This window comes from Thunnus maccoyii, chromosome 5 (assembly GCF_910596095.1).
Source record: "Thunnus maccoyii chromosome 5, fThuMac1.1, whole genome shotgun sequence".
In the NCBI taxonomy this organism is placed as follows: Eukaryota; Metazoa; Chordata; class Actinopteri; order Scombriformes; family Scombridae; genus Thunnus; species Thunnus maccoyii.
The window spans coordinates 31,365,113-31,391,724 of NC_056537.1; the positions used below are offsets into that span (position 1 = coordinate 31,365,113).

The 26,612-nt window shown below is 41.7% G+C and overlaps 1 protein-coding gene across 12 annotated transcripts; it reads right to left on the reverse strand.

Annotated features, from left to right (window-relative positions):
* Window positions 1-348: 348 nt before the first annotated feature.
* Window positions 349-26,029, reverse strand: cnot1 (CCR4-NOT transcription complex, subunit 1). Of its 12 annotated transcripts, none has more exons than XM_042411900.1 (49): window positions 25,886-26,026; window positions 23,967-24,262; window positions 23,720-23,827; window positions 20,426-20,518; window positions 20,048-20,116; window positions 19,887-19,941; window positions 18,732-18,935; window positions 18,395-18,563; window positions 17,203-17,329; window positions 16,561-16,671; window positions 16,217-16,387; window positions 15,908-16,035; window positions 15,507-15,747; window positions 15,264-15,383; window positions 14,859-14,981; window positions 14,602-14,753; window positions 14,206-14,356; window positions 13,685-13,898; window positions 12,532-12,657; window positions 11,165-11,289; window positions 10,724-11,010; window positions 10,559-10,637; window positions 10,181-10,426; window positions 9,917-10,057; window positions 9,659-9,838; window positions 9,248-9,364; window positions 9,051-9,161; window positions 8,791-8,868; window positions 8,455-8,632; window positions 7,952-8,109; window positions 7,476-7,772; window positions 7,094-7,234; window positions 6,746-6,850; window positions 6,198-6,317; window positions 5,793-5,987; window positions 5,489-5,631; window positions 5,200-5,308; window positions 4,743-4,912; window positions 4,396-4,627; window positions 4,051-4,299; window positions 3,757-3,920; window positions 3,485-3,602; window positions 3,264-3,365; window positions 2,767-2,940; window positions 2,380-2,529; window positions 2,094-2,274; window positions 1,700-1,832; window positions 1,433-1,567; window positions 349-1,278 (listed from the first exon to the last, which is right to left on the reverse strand). In XM_042411900.1, the coding sequence occupies exons 2-49, from the start codon at window positions 24,066-24,068 to the stop codon at window positions 1,200-1,202; spliced, it is 7,161 nt and encodes a 2,386-aa protein (XP_042267834.1). In that variant the 5' UTR covers window positions 24,069-24,262; window positions 25,886-26,026; the 3' UTR covers window positions 349-1,199. The 12 variants fall into 12 exon arrangements, with proteins under 12 accessions (XP_042267834.1, XP_042267831.1, XP_042267826.1 ...); XM_042411897.1 differs by having other exon boundaries at window positions 10,181-10,435; XM_042411892.1 differs by having other exon boundaries at window positions 10,181-10,435; window positions 14,146-14,356.
* Window positions 26,030-26,612: the final 583 nt, after the last annotated feature.

Consider the following 26,612-nt stretch of genomic DNA (forward strand, 5'->3'; position numbering starts at 1 on the left):
GTTAACCAGTGCTTGGGGTCGTTAAATTGGATAACCTCAAATACCTTCAAATCTAGCTGTTATGAGCCATTTATCATTTGAGTATCAACATTGTAGTCATCCCGACACGTCCTCCAGTCTTCTGGATGTTCATAGTACAGCAGAACATTTCACATTTTTTAACAAAACATTACAATGTTTCAAAAGAAGGTATACAAGTTGTGATTGTGGTGGTGTAAAAGCATCTGGACCTGGAACCAAGAAAACTAATGCAATATTAGAGTATTAGATGTATATGAATGTTAATAAACAGCAGGTATATTAGCACCATCACGGTACTCCTCTACTCCTGAATGAAAACAGATGCGCTGCAGTTTGAATGCTTTATTTCCTTTATGTATGCATACTGCAATTAAGTAGCAAGAACTAAAGGCAAACTAGAAAGGACTACAAAATACAACACATGGACCAATACATTTACAAAACATTCAAAATGTTACAAAATGGGCTGTATTGGTCCTTCAATTGTTGTTCTTCAATTTGGATCTTTGTACAAATTGTCAAGATACGATGTCACCATTCTCACTTTGCACAATTTTACAAGTGCCAGGGAGAGACTTTCAGAGCCGGTTTGAAATGAACAAACCGTCTCCACCAACACACCAGGAGTAGACCCCCACCCCACCTGGGAGACTAACTACATCTTCCTGTCCCGCTCAGGGATAAAAAGGAATTAAATGAAAGTAGCAGGCAGCTTTTTTTCTTCAATCATCTACCATTCAGCCTCTGAAAGCAAAAAAAAAAAGTCAGAACAAAAGGATTTGTGTGGGAGGGAAGCAAACCAAGGACTTTGGTAGTGAGTGAAAATATGTTTAGATGTCTTTACATGTCAGGATACATTTTTATTTGACATGTTCATTGCTCTCCACTTATCTACTCTTCCGTTCTCCCTTTTTTCCAATATTTACATCAAAGCATCAAAAAAAGTATATTAAACAGCATGTCCCAATCCATTCTCTCCATCTGAATTCAGCCCCAAAGGGATAAACAAAAAAATCTAACTCTTTAGATCCGTGAGCAGTAGTCCTTTTGTCCACATTTCAAATAACTGTGGTTGCCAGTTTATCCAGTGCCAACAGTAAAGAGGGAGGTGTGTGGTGGGGGAGTGGGTCAAGGCCGCGGTATCTCTCCCGAGGGCTTCGAGCTGACTGGTTCACAGGCTAGCTGGCACCAGTGCCTTCCATCACCTGCTGGGCCTGCTTCTGTCCCATGCAGCACTGGGCTACTGACTGGAACAGCCTGAGGAGAGAGAGGCCAGTAAGAGATTAAAGATTACTTCTCTTTATTATTATTATTATCATCATCATAAAAACAGCAACACCAACAATGAATTTATCCTGCTAACAAGTTGTGCAGGCTCAGTTATTCTGGTTATCCCAGAAGGAGAACCTACTTTTCAATCTCGGGGGCACAGTGCACAAAGTCGTGACTCCAGAACTTGAAGGCAGGATTCTTGATCAGCTCGATGAAGGTGATGAGGAGACCCCACGGGTGAGGCCGGTTCACTATCAGCCTCTCCAACAGAACCCTGGAGGAGGGGAGAGAAAGTTTTAGCCAACAGCACCTCTGATGATCTGCTAACATACTTTTGTAGCCGTCCTGATGAGACTTTGAGCCTACAAATGCAGTGGTGCTGAGCTCAGCCAGCAGTCAGACTCACCTGGTGATCTGCTCCTGGATGGCCTCAGTGTTGGCCTCAGCAAACAGATAAAGCATGGTGCAGCTGAAGTAGTGAGTGTGGCTGTTTGGGTAGCGTAGCTGATTGGCGATCGCGTTCAAGAACAGGTAACGCCCTGAAAAGACATGAGTGCAGGTGTTGAATTCATAAGTCTGGCTTTGAGTTACAAGTTGATGGTTTACAAAATCATCAATTAAATAACATTAGCTCTTAAAAGAGCACAAACAAATGTAGAAAGTTGCAGAAAACCTATCTAACGTCAGACTGCCTTTGTCTTTACTGGACTGCTAATCTGTCAATCTTAACGAAATTGAAACTGACAATAATAAACTGAAAAAAAGTCCAGCACTTCTCTACTATCTGAAAGAAAACATACCCTCTGTGTCCAGGTCCACGGCCAGGTTCTGGAAGATGTCCATGTGTGCAGAGTGGGTGATAGTGCTCATGGAGGGGGTGCTGCCCTTGTTGTGGATGTGAGCGATTGCCTGTGTGCCTACATACAACACTAGAGCATTGATCAACTGGATGTTGTAGCGGTTTCCTGGCTCATTTGACACCTGGGAAACAAAAAGAAAAAAAAAAAAAATTAATACCAAATTGTATTCTTAACAGCTGAAGTGTAAAACTACTACTAACTTAACGCAGATGGACACTGCTCCTACCTGCAGGTTGCTGCGCAGCTCAGACAGGAAAGTGACCGGTGAACGGGTCTTCAGATATGAATCCAGATCCTTCTTGAACTGAGAAGGCATGACGCCTGTAAAGTTGGTGAGGATACGGGGAGCGATGTTGATCTCACTCAGCATGTCCACCTGCAGCAGCGGAGGTGATAAAGATACAGATTTATCAGATCATTTGTCAATCTGCTAGACAAAGTTTGAGAGATTCCACTATAGACCCCTAATCCACATGGCAACAAGCGGTGTTCAGCACTCCAACCAAACTAAATACATCATGACAAACAACAACTGAATACTTTCACAAGCCACACTTCTAAGCCCGTCACTCAGTGTGTAGCAGTGTGTGTGTGTGTGTGTGTGTTTTCCTACCTTGAGATTGGGTGTGAAAGGGTCAGGGAGCCTCATGTTGCGTGGAAAGGCACTGAGGATGAGGTTGCGGAGCTGGATGCAGTTGGGTGGGATAACATCACAGAAGCCATAATGGTAGTCACATAGGAACTCTGGGAAGTCATGCAGCAGGACCAGGAGCACTCGCAGTGTGCCCTGAAACAGCCAATAACAAGGAAAGACAGGAGCAGTTAACAGAGTAGTTGCATGTTTTGTAAATTAAAACATTTAAAATGTAACTCAATAACATACGGTACAAATGAGACTCGTAGCTACATAAGCAGATCTGTGACGCTGGAATAGTGATAACTGTCAAAATCAAAATAGCTGGATGAATGAATAATCAACTATGATAGAGAACTTAATGGAGAATGCCTGAGTAATACTGAAGTCTGAGAGAAAGGTTCAGTCAGACATGAAACTGATACAGTGCAGCAATTATTTCTGCAAACTAGATAAAGGGAAGAAGGAAAGAGCACCTTGTAGAGGATTTGCATAGGTTTGTTGAGCTCTACATTCCTCAGGAAAGGGGCCAGGTACTTGAAGAGATCAATCAGCAGCTGTGCGTACATGGGCCAACCCTGGAAGACAACATCAGTGTATTAACACCAAAAAATCCAAAAAAAAACCATAGATGTATCTGTACAAGACTGAATGTGTTTACAGTGTGTGAGAATGAGTCTTGTCTTATTCTTCATACCTTCTGCTGTGGTGTGTGTGCTAGCATCCTGGCGATGAAGATGCGATGGGAGATGAGTTCCAGCCAGGCGTACACAAAGCCGGGTGCTTTGGTGGGTCTCAGGATGTGGAAGGTATTGCTGCAAATGAAAAAAGGAACTTGAGTCAAGAATAAAGAGACAATCATTTGAAATGTAAGACTTTTTCTCTGGGTAGTTAATGTGATGATAAAACCACCACACACAGTTCCCAGGTAAGAGGAGACCCTTCAGATATGGTGGATCTATGTCCTACCAGAAGGCTGTGAGTGTCTGGAAGTTGATGGTCTCGAGGACGTGCTCGGGGGCATTGAGTTCCAGCAGCAGCATGATGAAGATGCGGTGGTACGGCAGCTGCTGGAATTCTGTCTGACGGACATCGTGATCCTGGATCAACACCCCAACGACAATACCCAGCACCTACAGGCAGAATGTAGAGCATGTTAAGAATCAAGTAAAAACAGGTCCAATGTCTCCAGCAGTATTTATACTGTTATACTGATAGACTGTCAGGTTACGGATGATAAAAACGGTCATCAGGTTGCTGTACCTTGTTGAGGAGGTTGATTTTTGTCACTGTGTTCGAGGCCTCTCCAGAGTGTTTGACCAGCAGGGCTATGAGCCTTACAAAGGCATCCAGGTTGTGGTAACACTTGGCTCTGATGATAGCTGCACTGGCTGCTGGGTTGTGTTGCTGCTCGGCCTGAGCCCGATAGCTTATCTCCACACACATTTCTGTGCACAGCCTGAAGAATCTTGTGATCAAGTCGTCGGTCTTCAGGATGCCCTGCTGGTGCATCTAAAAGGGAGAAGAAAAGAGCGGAGACGTGAGATAAACAGGAGGAAGAGTCGTAATGATTTTGGAACATTAGGCTAACTGATAAATGACATGTACCTGGCCAACAAAAGCAGAGAAAGCTTTGGTGCTATCCCTGCCAGCAGCAGCAGAGTGATACAGGTTGACCCATTCCCTCAGGAGATACTCCGCCTTCTCCCTCAGGCCAGGAGGATCGTCATATTCTGATGCCTGTGAGATCCCGGAGTGCATCATGAAGTTGGGTCCGCCGTGAGCCCGGTCGATCATGGCCTCATAGTTGGAGCGAACGACATCCATCAGCTGGGGAAGACTAGAGAGGAGGAGAAAGAGAGCACAGCGGAGTCAGTTTTAAAACTATTACATGCAGGAACTAACATGGTCGATGTTTAAAAGTATTTTCATGATTTAACATCGTAGTTCTTTACCCCTCAGGTGCGTTGGCTCTAGAGTGTGCACAGGTCCTCATTAAAGTCTCAATTGTGTGGAAGAGATCAGCTTCTGTGACGTGGCTGACGCTGCGTTCATCCACCAGCAGCAGCTTCACCAACTGCATGGCGAATGCAACTGCCATGTAGTGCAGTCCGTTTTCCATTGACTGGAAGAAAACAATTCATGTTAGCTCATACTGGACACACAAATGCTTTGCTGATTCACAAATCTCTTGGTCAAGGTGCAGGATAAACAGTGCCTACACATCACACCGAACCATGTGATTAGGACATTTAGACACATTTTAAATAAGGCTGAGTGAAAACAAATCTCCACAAATGTATCTTAAGTAGTAATGTATAAAATTTGACTGCACAAGTATTCACACCAAACCCCAAATCAAACTATAAAAAGAAAATAAACTAGTAAATGACTGTAAGATACACTGTGTACCTGTGCCAGGTGCAGATCATACTGCTGCATATTCACAAGGTGGTTCCTGATCAAAAGCTCCACTGCCTCCACGTTGTATTTGTACTCATCACGGCACTCAATCAGACACCTGTAACGGAAACACAGCAAGCTAATTAGACACCTAATTTGACTCAATATGTCCATGACAGTGATGTTTAAAGAGACCTTTATATTTCAATATCCCAAGGCTGTACACCAGTTCTATGTTAAGTGTTGATTAACCAAATAATGAGGGTGCATTACTGAAATCAAATATGTCCTGACTGACCTGGTGATCTGCTTGTTGCACCACTGTGGTCCGTAGGCACGTCCATCCTGTAGGGCTTTAAGTACCAGCAGGTGGCACTCCCTGTAGCGGAGCAGCAAGTCAGCATCAGCCCCACTAGTGGCATCCAGAAGACCTTCAACAGCCTGCCAAATAGAGAGAACAATTTGGTTAAATTCTAGACGTTGACTCCTCAACACTACACCACTACACAGGTGCATCGTATGACACAGTGGAATGCAAAACTGTGGTGGAAACGGTCAATGGATGAAAGCTGCAGGACTTGAAAGATATGGCTGTCTCCTACCTTCTGCAACAGGCCAAGGGCTGCGATGCCATCCCTGGAGTTCCTCGCCAAGGCTACAGCCTCCAGCAGACTGCGCAGGGCCTGGGTCAGGGGGTTCATGGCAAGAGCTGGAGGGATGGCGTGAAGATGCTGCTCCAAGTCTGCCATGCACTTATCGTAGATCTGAGCAACATCATCTGTGGCCCATGCCTGTTGCTGTTAAAAAAAAAAAAAAAAAAAGAAGAGCAGAGACGGAATTAAGATCTGTGGGTCTAAAACTACAACACCCCTCTGCAACACATGTAGTATTTTAGTCAGTTTCTGATACACTGTAGTGCTGAAAAGACAAGAGATGATAACACTAAGGAGAGCTCAAGTTGTTTGTTTTGGGGGTGAAGGGGAAGAAATGAATCAATAAAAACGTACCTTCATTGGCTGAGCCAAGAAGCCAGTGGGCTGAGAGAGATCATTACTGGGCAAGAAACCTGGAACGTTCCTGGCAAACTCCTCATATACAGCCAGTTGTTTGGGGTCCACTCCTCCCACCTGCAACATACACATGCATTCTGTTATTTCACACAAATTACATTCACACACTGCAAACTGACTGGCGGCTGAACTGATCCACATGTGATTTTCTACATATGTTGTTCCCAAAAGCACATTTATATGAATGAAATCTCATAACAGACAGAGCAGATGTTCATAAATGACATCAGGTAGTTTGATTTGAACCAATCAGACCTAGCCAGCATGTAGGCAGGAATTATGATGTTCACAGGTCTTTTCAACTTGTGTACAGCACTTAAAACTGTGAGATGGAGTAGGATGAATCAAGGTAATAAATCCTATTGTTAGAGGTCACTTAAGCCCTTTCACCTCTTTTATGTTCATATACACATATGTAGGTGTGTGTGATATATACACATGTATTTAGATATTAGAATGTTGACTACATGTCACAGCGGTCTTACCTTGAGTCTGATCTGCTCAGGCATACGTTCAGCCTGGTAAGTCAGCACGACTGGATCACAATAACGACGTCCTTCTTGGCGTGCGTGTTTCCTCAGCTCAAACTCCTACAAGACAAACATATTAAATATTTAGGTTAAAAGTAAAAATACAACAATGTACACACACAAAGGCATTGCACAATTAATTTACATGTTAATACAGCATGTGGCTAAACCAGAGCAGTCTATTATGACATGTATCAAAATACTTCTCATAATATAACCATAAACTACTAGAGGTGCATTTTTAGTCATCATGCTAATTAAAACTCAAGCATCCAAACAGAAAGAGTGGTAGTGGTTTCTCACCGTGGCTAGTCTCTTGTCCATTTCAGGGCCAGCCTTCTCCACAGCTGTCTTCTGAATGAAGCAGCAAGCCAATTCACAGTTGTCTTGGGCAATCCTGGCTGCAGCCTCCTCCATCATCTCTCTCTGTTGGGGAGTTGGTGCCTGAGGGAATAAACAGCTTGTTAAAGAAGCGGGAATGGTACAAGTGATCAGACAAAAACACAGGGGAGGATGAGTACATAGGGAACAAATGCAATAACAAATGGAGATGTGTTTTGGAACACAATAATGAGGAGATCTTTGTCTCCACTATTCAAACTCCTGCTTTCTCTGTGCTGTCTTTTTATATTATGGAGCACTAGTAAAAAAGGGAAATAAGCCGTCGTGTTTGCGTTCAGCTTACTCTAAGTGCAGCAGCAAAGCTGTTCTTAAGGTTGGTGGCGATGCTCATGAGCAGCGGCTCGCGGCAGGTGATCATTGCCATGCCAGCGGTCAGATTTCTCATCATATGGTGGGCAGCCACACGCATGCGGGACTCCTCTGAATCCAGGGCAAAGTCCTTCCTGATGATCTGCTCACAGGTTGTCATGGCAATTTTGATAGAGCGATCAACCACAGGGTGCACCAGCTCTTGGACGGCCCGTTCAACTGACTGCCGCACACACTGCTTCAGCTGAGGATGGGCCTGTAGTAGAGGGATCTAAAGAGAAGAGATGGAGGGAGCATGAGAGATAAGTCAAGAAAAGAAAAACAAAAAGGATTTACAAGATACAAATATGTTTAATTCTTATCCGGCTTGTATTTTGTGTGTCTTGACACTGCAGTGCTTGCAACTGGAGCATTATTAACTGAGTGGGCTCACAGGTACTCAATACTTACGTTGACATTTATATTGATGTGTGGGGCCAGGCCTGCCAAGGCATACACATTGATGTCATGGTAGCTGAACTGTGGGGTGGGGGGCCCAGTGGTTGTGCAAGTGGTGGTGGTGGTGGCAGCTGGGGTTGATGGAGGAGCTGCAAATGGAGCAAAGTCTCCTGTAGGTCACAAAACACCATTTTGATTAAAATCCCAAGAAAAAACACAATATCCACACAAAATAAACAGAAAGCAAGCATTAAAGCAACAAAAACAACTAATACTAAGCTTATCGAGATGTGACATTTACTTAATATTCAAAGTCTAATCTAATAAAGATGAACTTCATTTGGAGGCTTGATAGTTTATACTAAACATATGACAGGCTCAGTAAGAAGCAGAGAGGCAAACAGGATTTGCTTACATTTTAACTGATGCCTAACTTAAACTGAAGTACAGCTCAAATCTTAAATCTGAAATTGAAGTGTAGGTTAAGAAGAGCATCACTAATTGAAGTATTTCACCTGTGGTAGAAACTGGGAGCATCTCTTCTGGAGGCTTTGTCTCTTTCTTTGGTGCCGACAGCTGCTCCTCCAGGCTCTTAAGCTTCTCCTTATCTTTCAGCAGGTTTCCCGGCTTCAGATCATTGATGTCCAGAGACAAGTTCTTACAAAGAACTTCAATCTCAAACTTCAAGTTCAGCTGCAGTAAACAGAGAGCCGTGTGAGAGATCATTTCACATTCATAAATGTTCACTTAGATTTTGTTTACTTTTGTACAATAATTACATTTTTTTTGAGTTCAACTGGATTTGATTGCTGCATGGATTTAAGTGGCAACAAGGCAGAGTAATCTATTACCTTGAGGTCATGTTCCTGATGCAGCTCAGCGAGAACATTCATGATAGCCATGGTCCAAGGGTTCTGTGGCCTGAAAACCTACGACAGAGACACACGAGTTAAAGTCACTATGAGGAATCAAAAGGACATCAAATAGTAGAATCAGATATGTATAAGACAATTTAACAGTATCTGAGAAAGTTATTTTTGTCTGAAGCAAATATGACAGCATGACATTTTATACTGGGCAGTGGAGTGAGGTTATTTCTTATCTTGCTTACCATGCTCCGTAGACTGGACTCCAAAACTTTGGCCACAAAGGGAACAACATAAAGTAGCTCCTGCTGGCCTTTCACATAGGCTTCCAGTAGCAGAGACTTCACCTCCAGATCCTGGGAGAAGGAGAAAAAATAATTCAGCCAAAAGCAGACCAGAGACCCATCACATCATGATACAACAGAGCTTGTTACAAACTTACTGTATAGAGGATAGGCTTGTTTTTGGCCAGTGTAATCATGCCCAGCCAGTGGCCCAGGTTCTTCAGCAGGGAGCGATCAGAGAAATTGGCAGCTGCCTTGTCAGAGGTCAACAGGACCTGAAAGAAATGGAGAGATAAGAGTCAGTATTTTACAAATTATGACCGTTCTTCAGCAGTGCTGTAACTGTGGTTATCAGGAATTTAAGAAAAAATTCAATATGGGATACTCGGGTGTAAATGACTAAAACCAGTGCCTTGCACAGTATTAAATCCAGCTTTGTTGGATGTGTGGAAAAGGGATACTATTTTACACAAGGCAAGTATTGTCAGTTTATTGTGAGCAGCAAACAAGAAAGAGCTAAAAAAAATTCTTCAAAACCCTCAAGTAACCTTATCCCTCAAATGTTTCACCTTAATATTCCTGTATGTTTCGTTGAGGACCATCTTGACAAACTCAGGGTTCTTGAGAGTGTCCAGAAAGTTGGAGTAGAGACTGTGGAAGTTGGGCTCGATGCTGACACGCTTCATCACCAGGTACTGAGAAACCCAGGGCATGAACTCCTCCTTCACCGTCTCTTTCAACTCTTCAACCTGACAAAAGCAAATACGGTTTTATAAAAGCTTCTTTGACTATTGATATTCAGTAATGTTTTATCTGTTTCCCTTTACCTTCTGTGTCATGTTGGACTGAGAGAGGTTGTTGAAGATAAAAGCGATTTTCTCCTGGACATTCTCTGGAGGCTCTACAATCCTTTCTGTTTGGTCAGTGGCCACCAGCAGAGTGTCAATGTTGGTAGTGTTTATGGAGGGCTGTAGGTAGGAACAATGTCAATTACCTTTGCAACAGATGTGAGTCCATACAGTGTGCCGATTTTACATAAAAAAAAATAATAAAACTGAGTATTGACAACACATCAACAAAGCCAAACTCACAGGCACATCCTTCTTGAAGCTGCTGGGTGTGGGTCTTGTGATGGTGGTGGTCTTGGCTACTGTGGTTGTAGTCGTAGTGGTGGTGACGAGGGTGCTGGGTTGACCTGGCTGTGGTGCTTTGGGGACCCCAGGCTGCTGCGACTGGGCCTGTGCTTGTACTTGTGCCAGTGCCAGACTTCCGGGGGTGGTGATGGAGCCTTGCATCTTCACCGGAGGGTCCCGTGACTGTTGGCCATACTCGATATACTGCACACACAGGATATTGAAAGGTGCAGAGCGAGAGATTTAATCTATCTGAAAGTGATTCTCCTCCCACAGCATGTGAAGGGGAAGAATTTAAGAATGGTGAGCAAAGATAAATTAAGGAAACCTGATTACCTCTTGTAAATGGTGGGGGAATTGCAAGAAGTGGGCAATTGAAGCCAGGTGTTGACAATATTGAGGGTAATCCTTTAGTCTAGAAATATATAAGATATCTGTTAGCCTGACAGAAGATGACTGACACTACCATTAATATTGATTGCACTAGAAAAAATTTAATACCTGTTTTTGAACCTATCTAAAGCGGCAATTCCAAAGTAATACATTTTGGATCCATAAGGTTTTCTTAACGCTTCAAGAACATATCGGAGGGCAAGGCCCAGGGCCATGTAGGTGACAAGACCCTTCTCGATAATGCCGCCAAAAAGGCAGGCAGTGATGTGCAGCTCCTTGTCTGGGTACTGGGGGAAGAAACGGTACTCCTCAAACAAGTTCCGAAGCATGCAATTGAACACCTCTCGCTCCCGCTTGATGGTTGAATCCTTGAACCTCTGTAGCATCTCCAGCACCTAGATGGAGAGCATAATGTAGTGGGAGATGAGTGAACTTGAAGATTATAATTGAGAACACTGAATGTGACATGATCAACATGGGCTGATAAACCACTGAAAGCATTTTTGTTTGTGTTTTAACTGAGAACAAATGAGTAACAGAGCTACTTACCTCATCCACAGACATAGTCGGGTGAGGTGGGTGGTTGTAGATGCGCTGGAAGTAACTGTTTGCTTCATCGTCTATCTCCTTACTAAAGTGCTGGTTTGCCTCAGGCCACACCTGAGAAAGGTCAGCTGGTAGAGAAGCAGAAAAAGAAATATTTTCACACATGAAGCATGAGCCAAGTAATTAACCCTTGTGCCTCACTAGCGATGTTTATGGATTTTAAATTTGCGATTTTTCCATCGTTTTGGCTGCATTAATGCATATGGCATAAATCTTGACAAAGGTTTTTTTTTCTGAATTTTAGAAGTTCAACCTCTGCTCCAATAATAAGTCTATAATAAACTGTGTAGCCAAAATAAAGACTCGGATCCTTATGGACAAAAATGGCCCTATCGTAAATTCTCACAGCCATTACAACATAAAATCATGCATTTTATTATATTAGGCTTTCAACCTAGAGCCCTGGCTTCAAAATTGTAGTTTTTACTTTTTTTCCACCAGATTGAGCCATTTTCACATGTTTGCCCTATGGGACAAATAGATGCTATTTTCCTGGGTTCCATTAGGGACACTGCTGCTGGATTATGGAGTACTGCAGACCAATGTATTAAATGTATGCAACTAAAATGATATGTGTGTGCTGATATGGATGTCGGAGAGTGGTGTGCGTGTATGGAAATTAGTGTGTGTGTGTGTGTGTGTACAGTTAGAGAGATAGAAATTATGGTACTAAAGGTCACAATGCCCCCCCTCCCTGTGTGTCTCCCTCAAAAACCGACATTTGATTGACAAATGAATGAATATTGTTAGTGATGATTAGGATTGAAGTTGGTTAAAAAAAAATTCACTCTGTTTTTTTGATGTGGGCATTTTTGTCCTTTAACAACAGTGCAACTTGTTTAAAGTGAAGCACAAGGGTTAAGTCATTTGTGAAAATCTGTACAAAGTTATAAATATGAAGCATCAAAAAGCATGCCAACCAATCATTCAGGTTAGACCTCTTGTTGATGATTAAAAAGTAAACAAATGACACTAAGTGGGGCTGTCAGCATAAGCAGACAAGGAATGGAAGACTGACCTGTATTTCCTCTGATGAATTTTATACGTTGCATGACATTTCAAAAATGACACAGAAATTGAAATAATTCAGCTAAATGTTTACAGGAGGTTAGCATAGTACAAGTCTTACAAAGACCAGTGAGACTTATCTTGTACACCATGATGGTGAAGCACAGTATGGTGCATTAGAAATAAATTTTCCAATCAAGACAATAATCATGATCATTGCAGAGGAAATACAGTGCTGAGCAGCGCAGGGCGGGGCTCTCAGTCACACCACTACCACCACCACTTACAGGCCTTCATCTTACTCTGCTGAAAGGTAGGTGGGTTCAGGCCTGGTGTGCTCATCTTCCTGGTGCCAAATGGATCGGTGCTGACTGCCGACATCCCCAGGCCAGACCCAATACCAGAGCCGATGCCTGAGCCCAGGGGACCTGGAAGTAACACTTGAGTTATTTCACTTTACACCTACTTCACCCTCTGAACTACTGTCCTTTGTAGGGGTGCACCGATCAAATGATTTGCTCAGACCTGGACCGGCAGGTCTTTCTGACTGATAAAGCCGATTATATTAGCCCATCTGGCGACACACTGCGGCTGCGCTGACTAGCGAGAACATCAGTACATTAACATGCAGACAAGAAACCCGATTATATATACATGCACTTCATCCCCCTGACGGTCACCGCGCTGCAGCCGGTCAGAAATAAGATTGGCTGCTGTGTGGAAATTCTACATAGTAGTTAAAAAAAAAAAAAAAAAAAAAGTGTCATGAGGTTGTTTAACCTGCTGCACTTTATTTTCATTTGAAAAAGTAGAAAAATGTCATACGGTTACGTAATCTGGTGCACTTGATTTTGTTTTCATCTGGAGATGTTTAATCTGTTTAGTGTTTGATATGCAGACCATGAAGTTGTTTATTGAAGAACAGGTAGATTCTTTTAATTAATGAATTTATTTTTTGTAGGCTGTTAATTATATCAAGCTTAAGAAAATCAGTACTGGTTGGGATTGGTATTGGTAGGTCAGGCTTTAAAAAAATAAAAATAATAATAATCAGCAACTAGAATCGGCCAAGAAAAATTTAATCGGTGCATCCCTAGACCTTCTCACTATGAATCTGATTTAATTTAATGTGAAAGTATAAAGTGACTAAACAGGGTGTCCTGCAAAAATGTTCCCTTTAACAAAATGTTTTTCTTTTGGCTTTTGACTCAATTTTACAACTTGATACAAACTAATAAATTTAAAGATCTAACCCCAACTATGCCACAGGTTGCTTAGGCTTACTGTTTACACAATATTTATTAACAAAATTAGCAACCACAGGAAATTGTTTCAGTCTCATTTATCAGTAAAACTGAGTAAGACTGAGTCAAATGTCAATGTAATGCAGTACGACTTGCTGATTCAGTATGAATATATGCATTTTTAAAAGAAAATAATAAAATAGCATAGTACCAGAGTCCATACCAGGGAGCTGTGAGGACAAGCTGCCAATGCCCCCAAATGGTGTGCTGGGATTGGTGGTTGAGAGGGGCGGGAAGGCCTTTGCTGGGGACTGGGGATTACTGAAAGCTGAGCTCAGTGAGGTGGGAAAACCCTGCATGCTCTGAGTGTGGGAGGTGGCCGTACCTCCCAGGCTCAAGGAAGCCATCCCAGAGAGAGGGTCCATCTAGAGAGGAGGCAAGAGATGGAGAGAGAGAGAGCAAGACAGAGAATTAGGCAAGGGATGGGGTGAGTCAGTGCTACAAATGTGAGGCATGTAAAAGCAACATATACATGACATTCATTGAAAATACATTTTAAAAAAAAGTTAAAAAAAAACATCATACAACTATTACATTAATCTGTTATATTTAAAGGGCATTTTTTAAGCAAGTGAGGAATAGAGATCAATTTAACTGACACCAAGTTCTTACATGAAAGGGCATTTCAAAGTTTTCCTGCAGAGGCGTGATGAGTCTTTCACATGGAGATACCTGTACAGGTGAGATGGCATCCAGGCTGCTGGTGCTAGGGGCACGTCCCTTTGGCATAACCCCTGGTGGCGGCTGCCGAGCTTTGTTCATTACATTGCTGCAGTTGGCAACCATGGTCAAGATCGTCTCTGACAGCTCCTGAGACACACTCCTGGGAAAAAAGTGAAATGAATCTTTAAGTTACCAAAAAAAAAATAAAAAAATAAAAACACAGAGTATGGAGGAGTAAGACTATTTGGTGTCTTCAAATAACTTGTGATTCTTATATAGTCAAAGCACAAACAATGTTGGGTTTCACTTTGAGCAAAAGCGACATGATTAAACATTCATTCAAAAAAAGGTCAAACAGTTATTTAAAAGCAGCAGGCAAGCTAACGGTCCAGTATAGTGTCTCACCCAGCACAGGACTGCAGGCAGGCCAGCATGGTGGCTAAGGTCTCTGGGGGCAGCTGGGCACTTTTGGGCTGGTCCTTGTCAGGGGCCAGACCCCCCATAATGGATGGGCACCGCCTCTTCAGGAATGTAACACACGCCTGGATAAAAGGTTCCTGCCACACAGATCCAACACAAATATATTGTAAAATATATCATATGCAGGAAAGCTAACAATCTCTATTGATCCAACTTTACTTAAAATCAATACATACACTTACCCCATGCTCTCTGATTTTGTCAGTCAACCATTTATCAAGTTTGAGGTATTCACGGCGAGAGGCAAGTGCAGCAAGGTCAATAACAAAGGCAAATGGAGTACCATTCAGCAGCATCGATAGAGACTGGAGGAAAACAAAAACACACAGACTTATCAACCATCAAGAGGATGATAACTATATTGGAGATAAAGAACACACCACCATAGAATATATAGCTCTATACCCTCCAATTTCTGCTTTTTCAATGAAATTTTATCTAACGGTAAATCATGAAAAACATGTGGAGGAACACATTCAATGTAGTAGTGCTTAAACATTATTGCCTGAGCATTCTGCTGTTGGCTTGGAGGTTTTAAGTTCAGAACAGCTGTCATGTCAGTAACTATTTGGTCTATTCTGACGAACCTTCAAGTCCTGCGCCACATCCAGGATGCGAGACAGCTTGGCCTGGTCATACTGTTCACCTCTCATGTACCACTCAGCCATTGAATGCATAATTAGCTGACGGATGGAGGGAGACTGTCCCTGGAGAAAAAAAAACAAAACAACACCAGGTTTATTAAGTACACAGGCATAATCTTGACCATAACTATAGCTTTTGTCCAAACAACAACAAGCATTAATAGCAGGACAGATTCTAACACCAACCTGTCCATGCCAGGCGTAGTGCAGAATAATGGCAGAGTTGGGATGGTTGCCCAGAAAGATGGGCATTAGGGTAGAGATGAGCTCATGACGCAGTGTGTGCCAGGAGGTGGAGATCTGCAACAATGCCAGCACCAACATGTCTGGGCAGTGCTTGATTGGGAAGCTAAACAGCTGCTTCACCTGCTCGTACTGGCCCACCTCAGACAGCCTAAGCAGGCTCTCCACCAGGTCCAGACTTTTCCTGTGAAGAGTTCAAGACACTCAGTCAAAACACATTGTAGCATCAGAAAGTGCTGAATGAATGACAGCTGAAGGATGTGCTAGGTGAAGAACTGCTGGGAGAATTTCAAAAAGCAACTGCTACATGTGCCTGAATAGTGGCAAAGCTACAAGCTCCGTACCAGGTTGCAATCTCCCTGTTGTCATCCTCTGGTGGGGCCTTAAGGATGTCGATTGCAACAGTGTGGCAAGGGTAGTCAGCAAAACAGAACACTTCTGGGCTTATCAGGGAGTGCTGAATGAATGACAACTGAAAAAAGAAACATAGCCGTTAAGATATTTTAAGACGGAATACAAGACTCAACCTCAAACACTCATACTGGACTGTGTTGAGTCACAGAAATAAATCATGTTTCTTTCAGTCTTCATCTAAGTTTGCCACTACAGTTAAACACTTCTGAAACCACATCATCATCCCGTTGGTTAGTTACCTGTCCCTCTGCGTGTTTCCATGGCCGATAGATGAGATCGACAGGGAAAACTTCCATGCCCAATCCCCTCTGAATGCCATACACCACAATATGCAGGCCTTTGCTGTCCCGGATTATAAAGCCTGGGTGGTCCAGTTCATATGTCACCTCTTTGAAGTTCAGGTTGGGATTCTAGGGTACAGAAAAAAAAATCCACAAGTGAAATCTCAGTAGCTTTTGATAACAATCTGGTATAAAAACTGATCTTGATATTTTTGTTTAGTTGTTGTCTGTGGCAGTGAGTGGAAAACAAACTAATTAGAAAGGTTTTCTTTTTTATTAAAGCTAACTCTACATAAACTTACCACTTCTTTGACTACGTCGATAAGAACCTCAACGTTCCACGTGTGTGCCTGCGAGCCGTCGTTCTTATCCTTACCATCACTCCAGATACCACTTCCAGGAGCAGAGATGGACTGAAAACACAACACAGAACATGTTCACATGTACTGAAATATTAAGAACCTAGAAGCCAGAGCACCAACACTAGCGTCAACCGATATCTTAAATATTTTAAAAATTTTGAATCCAATGACACTGAGTGAGTCTTCATATTATACATTATTACCCAACTCTTTGGCTCTCTGACTTTTTTAGGCTCTTTGAGGTCAATGTTATGATTTTAATGCTCTCATCAGTCCTCATAAGAAGCCAATTTCCAACAAAGCTCTGGTTAACCGGCAGTATCTTACCTGCCCAGCACCACGTGGCAGAGCATTTGAGCATTTAGCAAACTCAAAACCAGAAATTTTCCTCATAGTTCAAAATAGTCATGTTTTTTTGCCTTGTTTTTAGCAGAGGCTTATTCTGAGCTATCCTTGGTTTATAATACGTCTGTGTGATCACAAATGGACTACAATCAAAGTGTAAATTAAGTAAACCAAACTACAGGTGCCAAAGTGACCTCAGACTTTTAGCAGAACCCTTGCAACACATCACCAACTCACCTGTAGTGGGATGCCATCAGTTAGGCCGGAGTGGGTACGAGCCATCATGCCCAGGACCCTGGCTACCTGGCTGGCTGTCACCTCTCTCACCCCATACTGGAGGATTATGTTTCTGCACTCATCCAGACTGGAGACACAAGGACAGGCAGGTCAGTGTTGATTATCATCTATCACACAACCTTAAGATTCACATGTCACTTCAAATCAAACACAAATTGTATTGGGCATAGGCCCATCAACAAATTCAATAACACCTTGTTTTTTGTTGTTTTTTTTTAAAATTATTATTTCTATTGTCATTATAGTACCTAACTAATGAAAAAACTACTCCATCTGTCTTTGGAGTTGTGGTGATGTGTGTTCATGTTGAGACGTTCTCTACCTTCCAGACATTTCCTGGAGAAAAGCTTTCCGTATGTTGAGTTGTCATTATCATATTTTACTGTGATTAATTTGGCACAATTATCTCAGAGCTATGAGAGTAATGATGTGACTGGCTGAGAAAGCATTTAATAAATCACCACACCCACTGATCTATAAGCCCTGTTCACCTTCATCCAGTCCTTTTAACATTGCGCTGCTGCACATACATGAACCAAATAGCAGGTGCACACGGAGATGTTCACAGCCCTTGCACTTAAGACCTACCTCGCTGTGCTTGGCTTTTATTATTCAAATTTCAACTGAGGGTACAAAATATTAAACTAATAGTGTAATGCATGTTTTTGCACCCTTGTTGAACTGGGCCTGGCCACTGAAGAGGAAAACTTACGGACATTAAATTAGAGTAAGTTGTCATTGCTTAGGATAGATGATCCATCAATAAAGAAGCGATCATCTGATTTCACCTATCTGTTACTAGTTATCTAGTCTATATAGTTAATGCCGTAGTAAGTGGACAGGTTAGGCTATAATATCACTACCATTCCGACACATCACCAGTGTACTAGAATGGAAATCTGGTTGCCATGGTAATGGATTACGTCTAACTGGCGTCTAACCACAAGAACGTTAAGTGTTAAACAGGAAGTAACACTGACTGGAGTGGGGCTTTAAGTGGTCTTGCAATGTGCAGATTTCCTATGATTGCACTGTATTCATTGGCACTACACCGGAGGGATTTGTAGACACAGAAGGATGTGAAATATATAACATGAATGTGTTAGTTGTGGAAAATAAGACATAAATTCACCTTGCACAGAAGCCATAGCCAACTTCTTGCATGAATTCTGCAAGAGAACTCTCCATCATGGTCTTAGCTAACTCCCCCGAGTCTGGCAGGATCCTGTCCATGAGAATGTCCCGTTTTTCAGGGTACAGCAGTGGTGCGAGCACCACAGGGCAGCGCTCCTGGGGGAAATCTGAAACACAAAACACGATTAAACAAATGTGACATAATCTAACATTCAAACAAGATTTGTACCACTTCTATTCAGACTGACAGAGCAAAGTATGTTCAACTGCAGGTATCTATATGCTTCAACATCTGCCCCAGATGGTCACAACAAGTTCATACTGATCCCCCATACCTCGGCAAAGTGTCTTGAGGAAGGCGTCGATCTGCTCTTGGCCTACCCCACTGGCTCCCTTCTGGCCAAACAGTAGATGGGAGAGCAGTAGGTGTAAGACCTCTATGGCAATGTCTTGGAAGCCACCTTCCTGGTTTCCTCCGAGATCTGCGTCAACGTATGACCGCAGGAGGTCTGGAAGTTTCTGCTTGATGAACTGCGCAGCTGAGAAACAGAAACAATGAGTTTAGAAAACATAGACTGCAGTTTACTTTGTACCGATAAGTCAATGACAAAAACCCCATTTTGCCTGTTTCCTGCATTGCTTAATAATGTGTTGTGGTCACTATAAATAACTTTAGGTAAACGCCTCTTTCCTCTTACCCACTGACACTCTTTAGCACAACTTGATGAAAAGCACAAGGAAGTGTATAGCCTGTACAGCCAATACATGTTTGTCTCAGTGTTTGGTGTATTTCAAATCTTGCTTCAATCTCAGACAAGTAATTACAACAACAAATTACATGGGTGTTTAAATTTAGTTTGTGTTGTGAACACAGTGAAGACTGTAACACTTGACATTAAATCTACTTTTGACACATTATATTTTCTTTGTCTTCAGTAGTCTGTGGGAATTAGTGTTACCTATGTTATGCTGTACCAATGGTTTTATACTGTTCAAAGCATATTTCATATATCACAGCTATTCATTTAAAGTTACAGGATTATTTTCTCCACATTCACACAGTCCCTTTACTGCAGTTCTTTTATTTTTTGCTCCTGGTCTGAGAATACAACAGCCCACAAGGGATAGTTACCTTATCATCCACATCTACTCCATGCTTTAATAGTTGGTTAGACAAAAAACAATGCTGGCCTGCCTATAGTGCAAGGAAAGGATTATAATGAACTGAATACGACACAACAAGAATGCATACGTTGTCCATTCCAATTTTGTTTAAGGACAAAAGGACATTTGTGTGCCACGCATATTTCACCCAAAGCTGAATACAAAACCACACTACTAGAAATAATTGTAATACTTAATTTTATTTTTTTTTTAAAAATTGTACTACTTCTCACTGCACATAACATGTTTGCTGCTACTTTAAAACATGGTTTCAGATCATGTTTGCTACAAGTTTCAACATGTTAAACTTTATTAGAATTACTTACCAAAACCCCGAAGGTCTGCGTTGCTGGAGTTGAGCAGAGCAAGGCCAAATATCACCTAGGAAATAAATGACTGACATTCTAATATGTTCTTCCATTTCAAAACAGACCATCTTCATTTGACAGTTTGGTAATTAATGAAGGCCATAGTAGAGCAGGCTTACCTCTTGGACCTTGCTGAGCTTAAGAACTTTACTCAATTGGGTGAATAAGTGGGCCGATGGCTTCAAACTCTGAAAGAAAATTAACGCAAAACATTTTAACGGAAATGAAAATCTCTATTATTTTTTTTTATTCCTACACACCTGCAATAATTCTGTACAAACATGGGTGTTTGAGTGGATGTTTATGGGAGTCAACTGAAAGCCAGTGCAATGTTTTCTATGATACAGAACTGATAATGATGACTTTTGATTGAGCTTGAACCTATGTGTGTGTCTTCACTCGGGTATGAATTTTTCTATCATTAAAGGGCTGGCATATATTCAGGCTACCACAATAATAATAATAATAATAATAAAATTCAGACAAGTGCTCCTTACCTTCTGGTAGTGCAGGGGATTGTCGATAGCGTAACACAGAGTAGAGATGAAGTTTGGCTTTGATATCAGCGACACACACTCCTGGATCAGAAACTGTGTCTTGGGCAAGTTGAAAAGGAGGAGAAGAAGACAGGAAAGAGAATAGAAGCAAGTGAAGAGCAAGATAAGACGGTAAGTCTCTCACAAGAGTCAATACAGAGCAATAAGTAGTATGAACTCACATGTCTACAATTATGACAGTTACAAATTTCCCAGTGATACAATTTTGAGATGGTGTGGGGTGAACTGTGCCAAATGTTAAAGTGATGGGTGTAAAATGATGAAAAACCCATGAGGGAAACGTTGTCAGTGCAGAGTACATAGTTGTATGAGATTTATAAGCGCACAGTCTCCTTCGTTTACACACTGGGCTTCTCTTCCAGATAGAAAACATTATCGCTGGCCCCATCAGCCAGGTTTAATTTTCTAACACTGCTGAATACACACAGTGTCCCAAAAGAAGGAATACTCTTTTTTTTCCCCACTAGGGCAACCAATAGCTGCCATCTTTTCTATAATAAAGTAAGTTTAAAAATTCACACTGGCCACTCAAATTGAAGACAAACACTTGTCTTCAAAGTAAGGCACGAAAGCACCCACAAACACCCACCCCACCAACATAAGGCTTTTTATTTTGGTCTTAAGCCTGTAGATTTATGCTTATGGTTAAGATGACATCAGTCAGGCATTATGGTCAGTGTCAGACTTATCAAATGTATATCAAACTCAAAACAAAACACCCTGAATCACAACCAGGGCTGAGATAGTAAGTGATTCTACTTATCTTTTATTGTATACAGTTACATGAGTGAAACTTTGACATGTACTGCACTAAATATCTAGGGCAATAAGCACAAACATTGTTCTAGTTTCTAGGATATTTTGCTAGCAAATGGCAAGAATTTAATCAATCTTTGTTTTTAATCCATACTTTCAGATTCATGTCCTGAGAGTTTCAGGATTAGCGCTGGGTTAATTATTAAAAATGAGAAATTCCCAATAGGTTTCTTGAATATACAAAAGAAGGAAAAAACATTACAGGAATAATCCAATCATTTAAACTTTTAAGCACTGATTAGCTTCCAGACAAACATTAGTTTCATACCATCTCACAAGTGTACCTGTCACATTTTTGAAAAGCAAAATGAAACTACCATAGCTGATGTGTGTTCAAGTGTTAACATGGCTCCTATTGCTCTAAATATTTTGAGTCTAAATGTTTTGCTAGAGGACTGTGATTAAGTCAATATGAAACACTTTTTCATTGTGGTTTCACTTTCAATTTCATTCTTAGTATTTTTTGCATTTTAGATCTTGTTTTTTTCTCCTATTTGTTTTTTCCAAATCTGAGGTCATGGCGCTCTGCTGGAAAACGGTGGACTGCTCCCTCTGGGCTGGGAGTGAGTTGCTACGCCAAGTGAAGGAATTCATGTATCTCGAGTCTTGTTCATGGGTGAGGTTAAGATGGAGTGTGAGGTTGACAGGTGGATTGGTGCAGCATTAGCAGTGCTGTGGGCGTTGTGGTAAAGAAAGAGCTGAGCTTGAAGGCAAAAGTCTCAGTTTACCAGTCAGTCTACGTCCCAACCCTCACCTACGGTCACAAGCTTTGGGTAGTGATTGAAAGAATGAGATTGCGGATACAAGCAACTGAAACAAGTTTCCTCCGAAGAGTGTCTGGGCTCAGCCTTAAAGATAGGGTGAGGACCTGGGACATCCAGGGGGAGCTCAGAGTAGAGCCTCTGCTACTTCGCATCGAAAGGAGCCAGCTGAGGTGGTTTGGGCACCTGGTTAGGATGCCTCCCTTTGGAGGTGTTCCAGACACAGCCTACTGGTAGGAGACCCCAGGGCAGACCCAGAACACAATAAGTAAGGTTTCCTTACTCAGTCTGATACCACTGCGAGCTGGTCCCAGATAATAATGGATAAAATGGATGGATTTTTTTTTTTTGGCTATCCATGTATATGTAATTGTCTGACCCCTTTCTCTCACCCCCAGTAAGGACTTCTTATCTCTTGAAAGAATTAAATTGGTCCTGACTGGGTTAGACTATTAACTGCTACATGGTGACATTTCTCACTGGAATTCCATGTATCATGATGGCTACAGCTGTCAATAGTCTAAGTACAACGTGGTAAAAAAAATAGTGGGAAAGCAAGGATGAGTGTCTAATAAATTTACTTATAAAAAAGTAACCAATGAATTGCTCAATGGCTTTTAGAGACGCACCGACTGGAATTTTCTTTGTCGATTCTGATTTTTTAATAGTCTGAATTGCTAATTCGGATTTTCTTTTTAAGAATTTAATAAGAAAGATTTTCTTTTATACATTTCCTTTCTTTCTAAGAACTATAACTGACAGCATACAAACATTTTTGTAACTTTTCTTTAATGGAATACTGAAATTCAATTGTATGTTCATTAACTATTTAAATAACTTACAGTTTTCTTCTTGAAATTGGGCATGTTCACCGGGGTGATGGTTTTTTTTATGTGCGTCATTGAGTTCGATCCAAATGTTTTCAAGGTTGTTCCTGCACAGCTTTTTGGTATCAAAGGTATTACAAACTGCAAGCTTTGCGTCTTCACTCATGCTGAAAAACTTCCACACCAACGACGTGTGTGTGGCTGTATACTGTCTGTGCCGCAGCTGCTGATGTGCATTAAACGTGCATGTTGTGTGTGTGACATGAATATTGTGTGTGTGTGGCTGTAACGCTGTGTACGTGACGTGCATGTTGTGTGTGGCTACACTGTTTATGCACTGTGTGCACAACATGCATGTTGTGGCTGTGGCTGTCACGCTGTGCGTGTGACCGGCATGTTGTGTGTGTGGCTGTACTGTCTGTGCACCATGTTCACTCAACACGCATATTGTGTGTGTTTGTGGCTACTCTGTCTATGCTGCAGCAGCTGCTGTGTGTGCAACATGAACCATAGTGCGGCTATGTACAGAAAATGTGATTGGCAAAAAACTGAATATATGAGACCAATTGGGGCTGGTCACCGGCCATGGCCGATCAGCTGAAAACCGGCCGTTTTCAACGGGTGGCCAATCGATTTGTGCATCTCTTATGAATTTAGCTTGCAATAAGAGCAGCCAACTGTTGTTCATAATGAGAGAATAAATTTTAAGGAGCTAAACAATAACAAATACTGCCCCGAAACACTGTTTTCCCTTGTTATATAAAATGTAATTATGCAGAAACACAACCGAAAAAATCCGAAATATCAATGTGTTTCTAATCAAAAATTACCTGGTGAAAGTCCTTGCCACTGCTTTTACCATCGCCACTGAAATCCACATGGGAGAAAAGACAGCGTAGTAGATGCCTGTCTGCCTCAGGACCGTGACGATTTACAATCTGGAAGACGACAGGGAAAACATCAGTACATGTGGACAAAGTCACACACACCAGCCATAAGATCTCTTATGACAGATGTGTATAAAAAAAAAATATATATATATATATATATATACTTAATGTCTTTGCCACCACTTACATGCTGTATTTCCTGCTGGCTGGCTCGGTAGTTTTTCTTTGTTAAATTGTCCACCAGATAGCTGATTTGAGACAAAGCCAGCGAGAGCGAGTCAAGATTCATTGCTGGTTGGGGCGGAAGCAGGCGGCCGAGCACGGCGCAAAATCACCATTATTCCCCTTTAGTCACTTCAGTGATAGGTTACTTCTGCTCCCCCCCCCCAAAAGGTGTGAAAAATATCGGCTTCCAAATGAGTTTGTCGATCAGTGTCTCTCGGTGCTAGGTGAAGTCCTTCAGTTTAAAATCAAGTTCAGCATCTGTAATGAAAGAACAAAAAAAAGGTTTTATACAACAATAAGGTTTGCAATACAGTTGCAAGAGAGAGAAAGGGGGGTATTCCATGGTGAACTGCCGTTAACGTGGAGCTGCTTTAGTCTACTTTCATGCTGAACAATATTTACCATCCTTTGACAAGACAAAATATTGTGACGGGCTTTGAGGCCTAGATGCATGACAGACCCAAAGGTTCAGTGAAACATATTTTAACGTCCGCTGCGCGGCCATCTATCTGTTAAAACATCCCAACATGAGGTCAACGCCATGTAGTTTTGTGCGCTATCTTAACGGAGATATTGAAGTTATATAAACTAACGTGCCAGCAGCTTGCACTAGGCCTCGAACTGAACCCAAATATCTTGCACACAGACTCAAAGCTTAGGTAGCTAGCTCACTGAGCTAACCAACTTCTCCGTTTACAATTTATCATACTGTCTTCCCCAGCTTTATCAAACGATACAAAAGTACGTATGTTAACGATACAATAACCGCTATCTAGGAATTTCTATTGACTAATCGACAGATGAGAGAGCTAAAAATCACCCACTGAAACAAAGGACAAGCGGATATAGCAAATGTTAAGTTATTCGCTAGCAATCTACATGTTTCTGAACGTTAAAAGCGGTCATTATTTCACTTCCAAATTATAGCTGGCTAGATTAGTTAATGGATTTCAAACAAAAGTCACCTTTCGGGGTCCTAACTCATATGGAAACATAGCTAACACTCATATTAATATTATCATAGCGCTGGGAGACACTTGCTACGGGGAAGTTTCAGCTAACCTTAGCCAACATGTTTACCGGATAACTTCCACTAGAATTAACGATTATTATTAACTCTGCTAAACGCTTCCGCTTTTATCCTACATTCACAGCTCTACTGTAACAGTTTCACTCACCCGTGGTCAATATCTAACATTAACCTCGGTGAAATGTTAGCTAGTCCCTGTGGGCTACGAGCTAATGCTATCAAATTAGCATGTAGGTAAAGCCAACATTAGCAACATGAGCCCCTTTCACGCTGCCGTTTACGGGTCCACAAAAGCAATTAACATCACGCTGTATTTAACGCTGATTTAAAACTGCATTTTTGACAAAGTGACTGGCCACTAAGGCCTTTAGAGTGTTACACATGTCCTACCCGTGACACAGCGGCCGTGAGCTTGAAGGCCGCGAGTACTGCGGATGGGTTTTTTTGCGCGATCGTGCTAGCTAACATTAGCATAAGCTAACCCTGTTAACGTTAGCAGTTATCTTATTTCTACGGACTCCGACTAGTCTTTGGGATCGCTATCAATATATTTCCAAATGCTAACTAACTTACCTTGTAACGACGCATAGACGTTACATCGAGCCAATGTCAATATTGAATCAAGCAAAATTACCAATGCAACTATAAAACACGACCTACAATAAACGAGAAACGTTGGTAAATTAACGAGTTGTTACTTTCTGGATGTGACCAATATGACAGCTGCTTTCCAGCAAATAGACCGCCCCTCGCGTTGGTGGCTAACGGCCATCCTCAGTATTAATATCGCCGCTTATGTGTTATGTATAAACCTGTCGACGGTTGTTTCACAAACATATTGTAAAGCTCACCGTGCTTCCAAGAAAGTAATTCAGATGTTCATCCCTTCTTGTTTCTCCCAACAAACTTGACGAAATTGAAGAGTCGCTGCGCCCCCAGTTCAGTTTGATTTTCAAAATAAAATGGCGACTGTCACCACACCGCGGCGCGCTCACGGTGCGAGACGAGTGCGTGCTCGTGCCCGTGCCCGTGCGAGCGACACCCCCCCAGGTGTTTGCCAGGAGACACCATTAATATACAGTCAATGGGAGTCACCTGTCGTCATATATTCATCAAATTGGTAATGGTGAATGAAATGTTTGATTTTGTATTTTGGGACTATTGTTTTGTATTGTTTGTATTTCGTTTGAGGTAAAAAGGGTATAAGCATAATAAGCTAAAGGCTTATTGACAATAATAATAATAATGAGTCAATAATGATTCTTTCTTCCTTTGATATAATTTGTTATGATTTATTTACGTATATGTGTATTCTTATGTATCATTGTTAAAATAAGAACCAAATAAATTAAAATAAAATAAACCATTAAAGCTTCAGTCCAACTTGCGCATGTATATCAGTGTACTCCTCACAAGAAGTGTTGCAGCCTGCCAAAACAGGCTATTGCTAATGTGCCTCTGAATGCAGTTTTCTAAATAACCCCGATGATGTCATCAGGGTTGTAAAATTGAGGTGTGGAATTTGAAAGGAGAGTCTAACAGAAATGCAAAGAAGATGGAGCCTTTGATTATAGAAGT

Excerpts from the sequence above, each read along its gene's own strand:
- cnot1 (XM_042411889.1), bottom strand. The coding sequence starts at position 24,068 with ATGAATCTTGACTCGCTCTCGCTGGCTTTGTCTCAAATCAGCTATCTG. Across the intron at positions 18,564-18,731 it reads CCTCAAGACACTTTGCCGAG|ATTTCCCCCAGGAGCGCTGC; the intron begins GTATGGGGGATC and ends TTTGTGTTTCAG. Across the intron at positions 8,869-9,050 it reads AGTCCAGTCTACGGAGCATG|GTTTTCAGGCCACAGAACCC; the intron begins GTAAGCAAGATA and ends TCTCTGTCGTAG.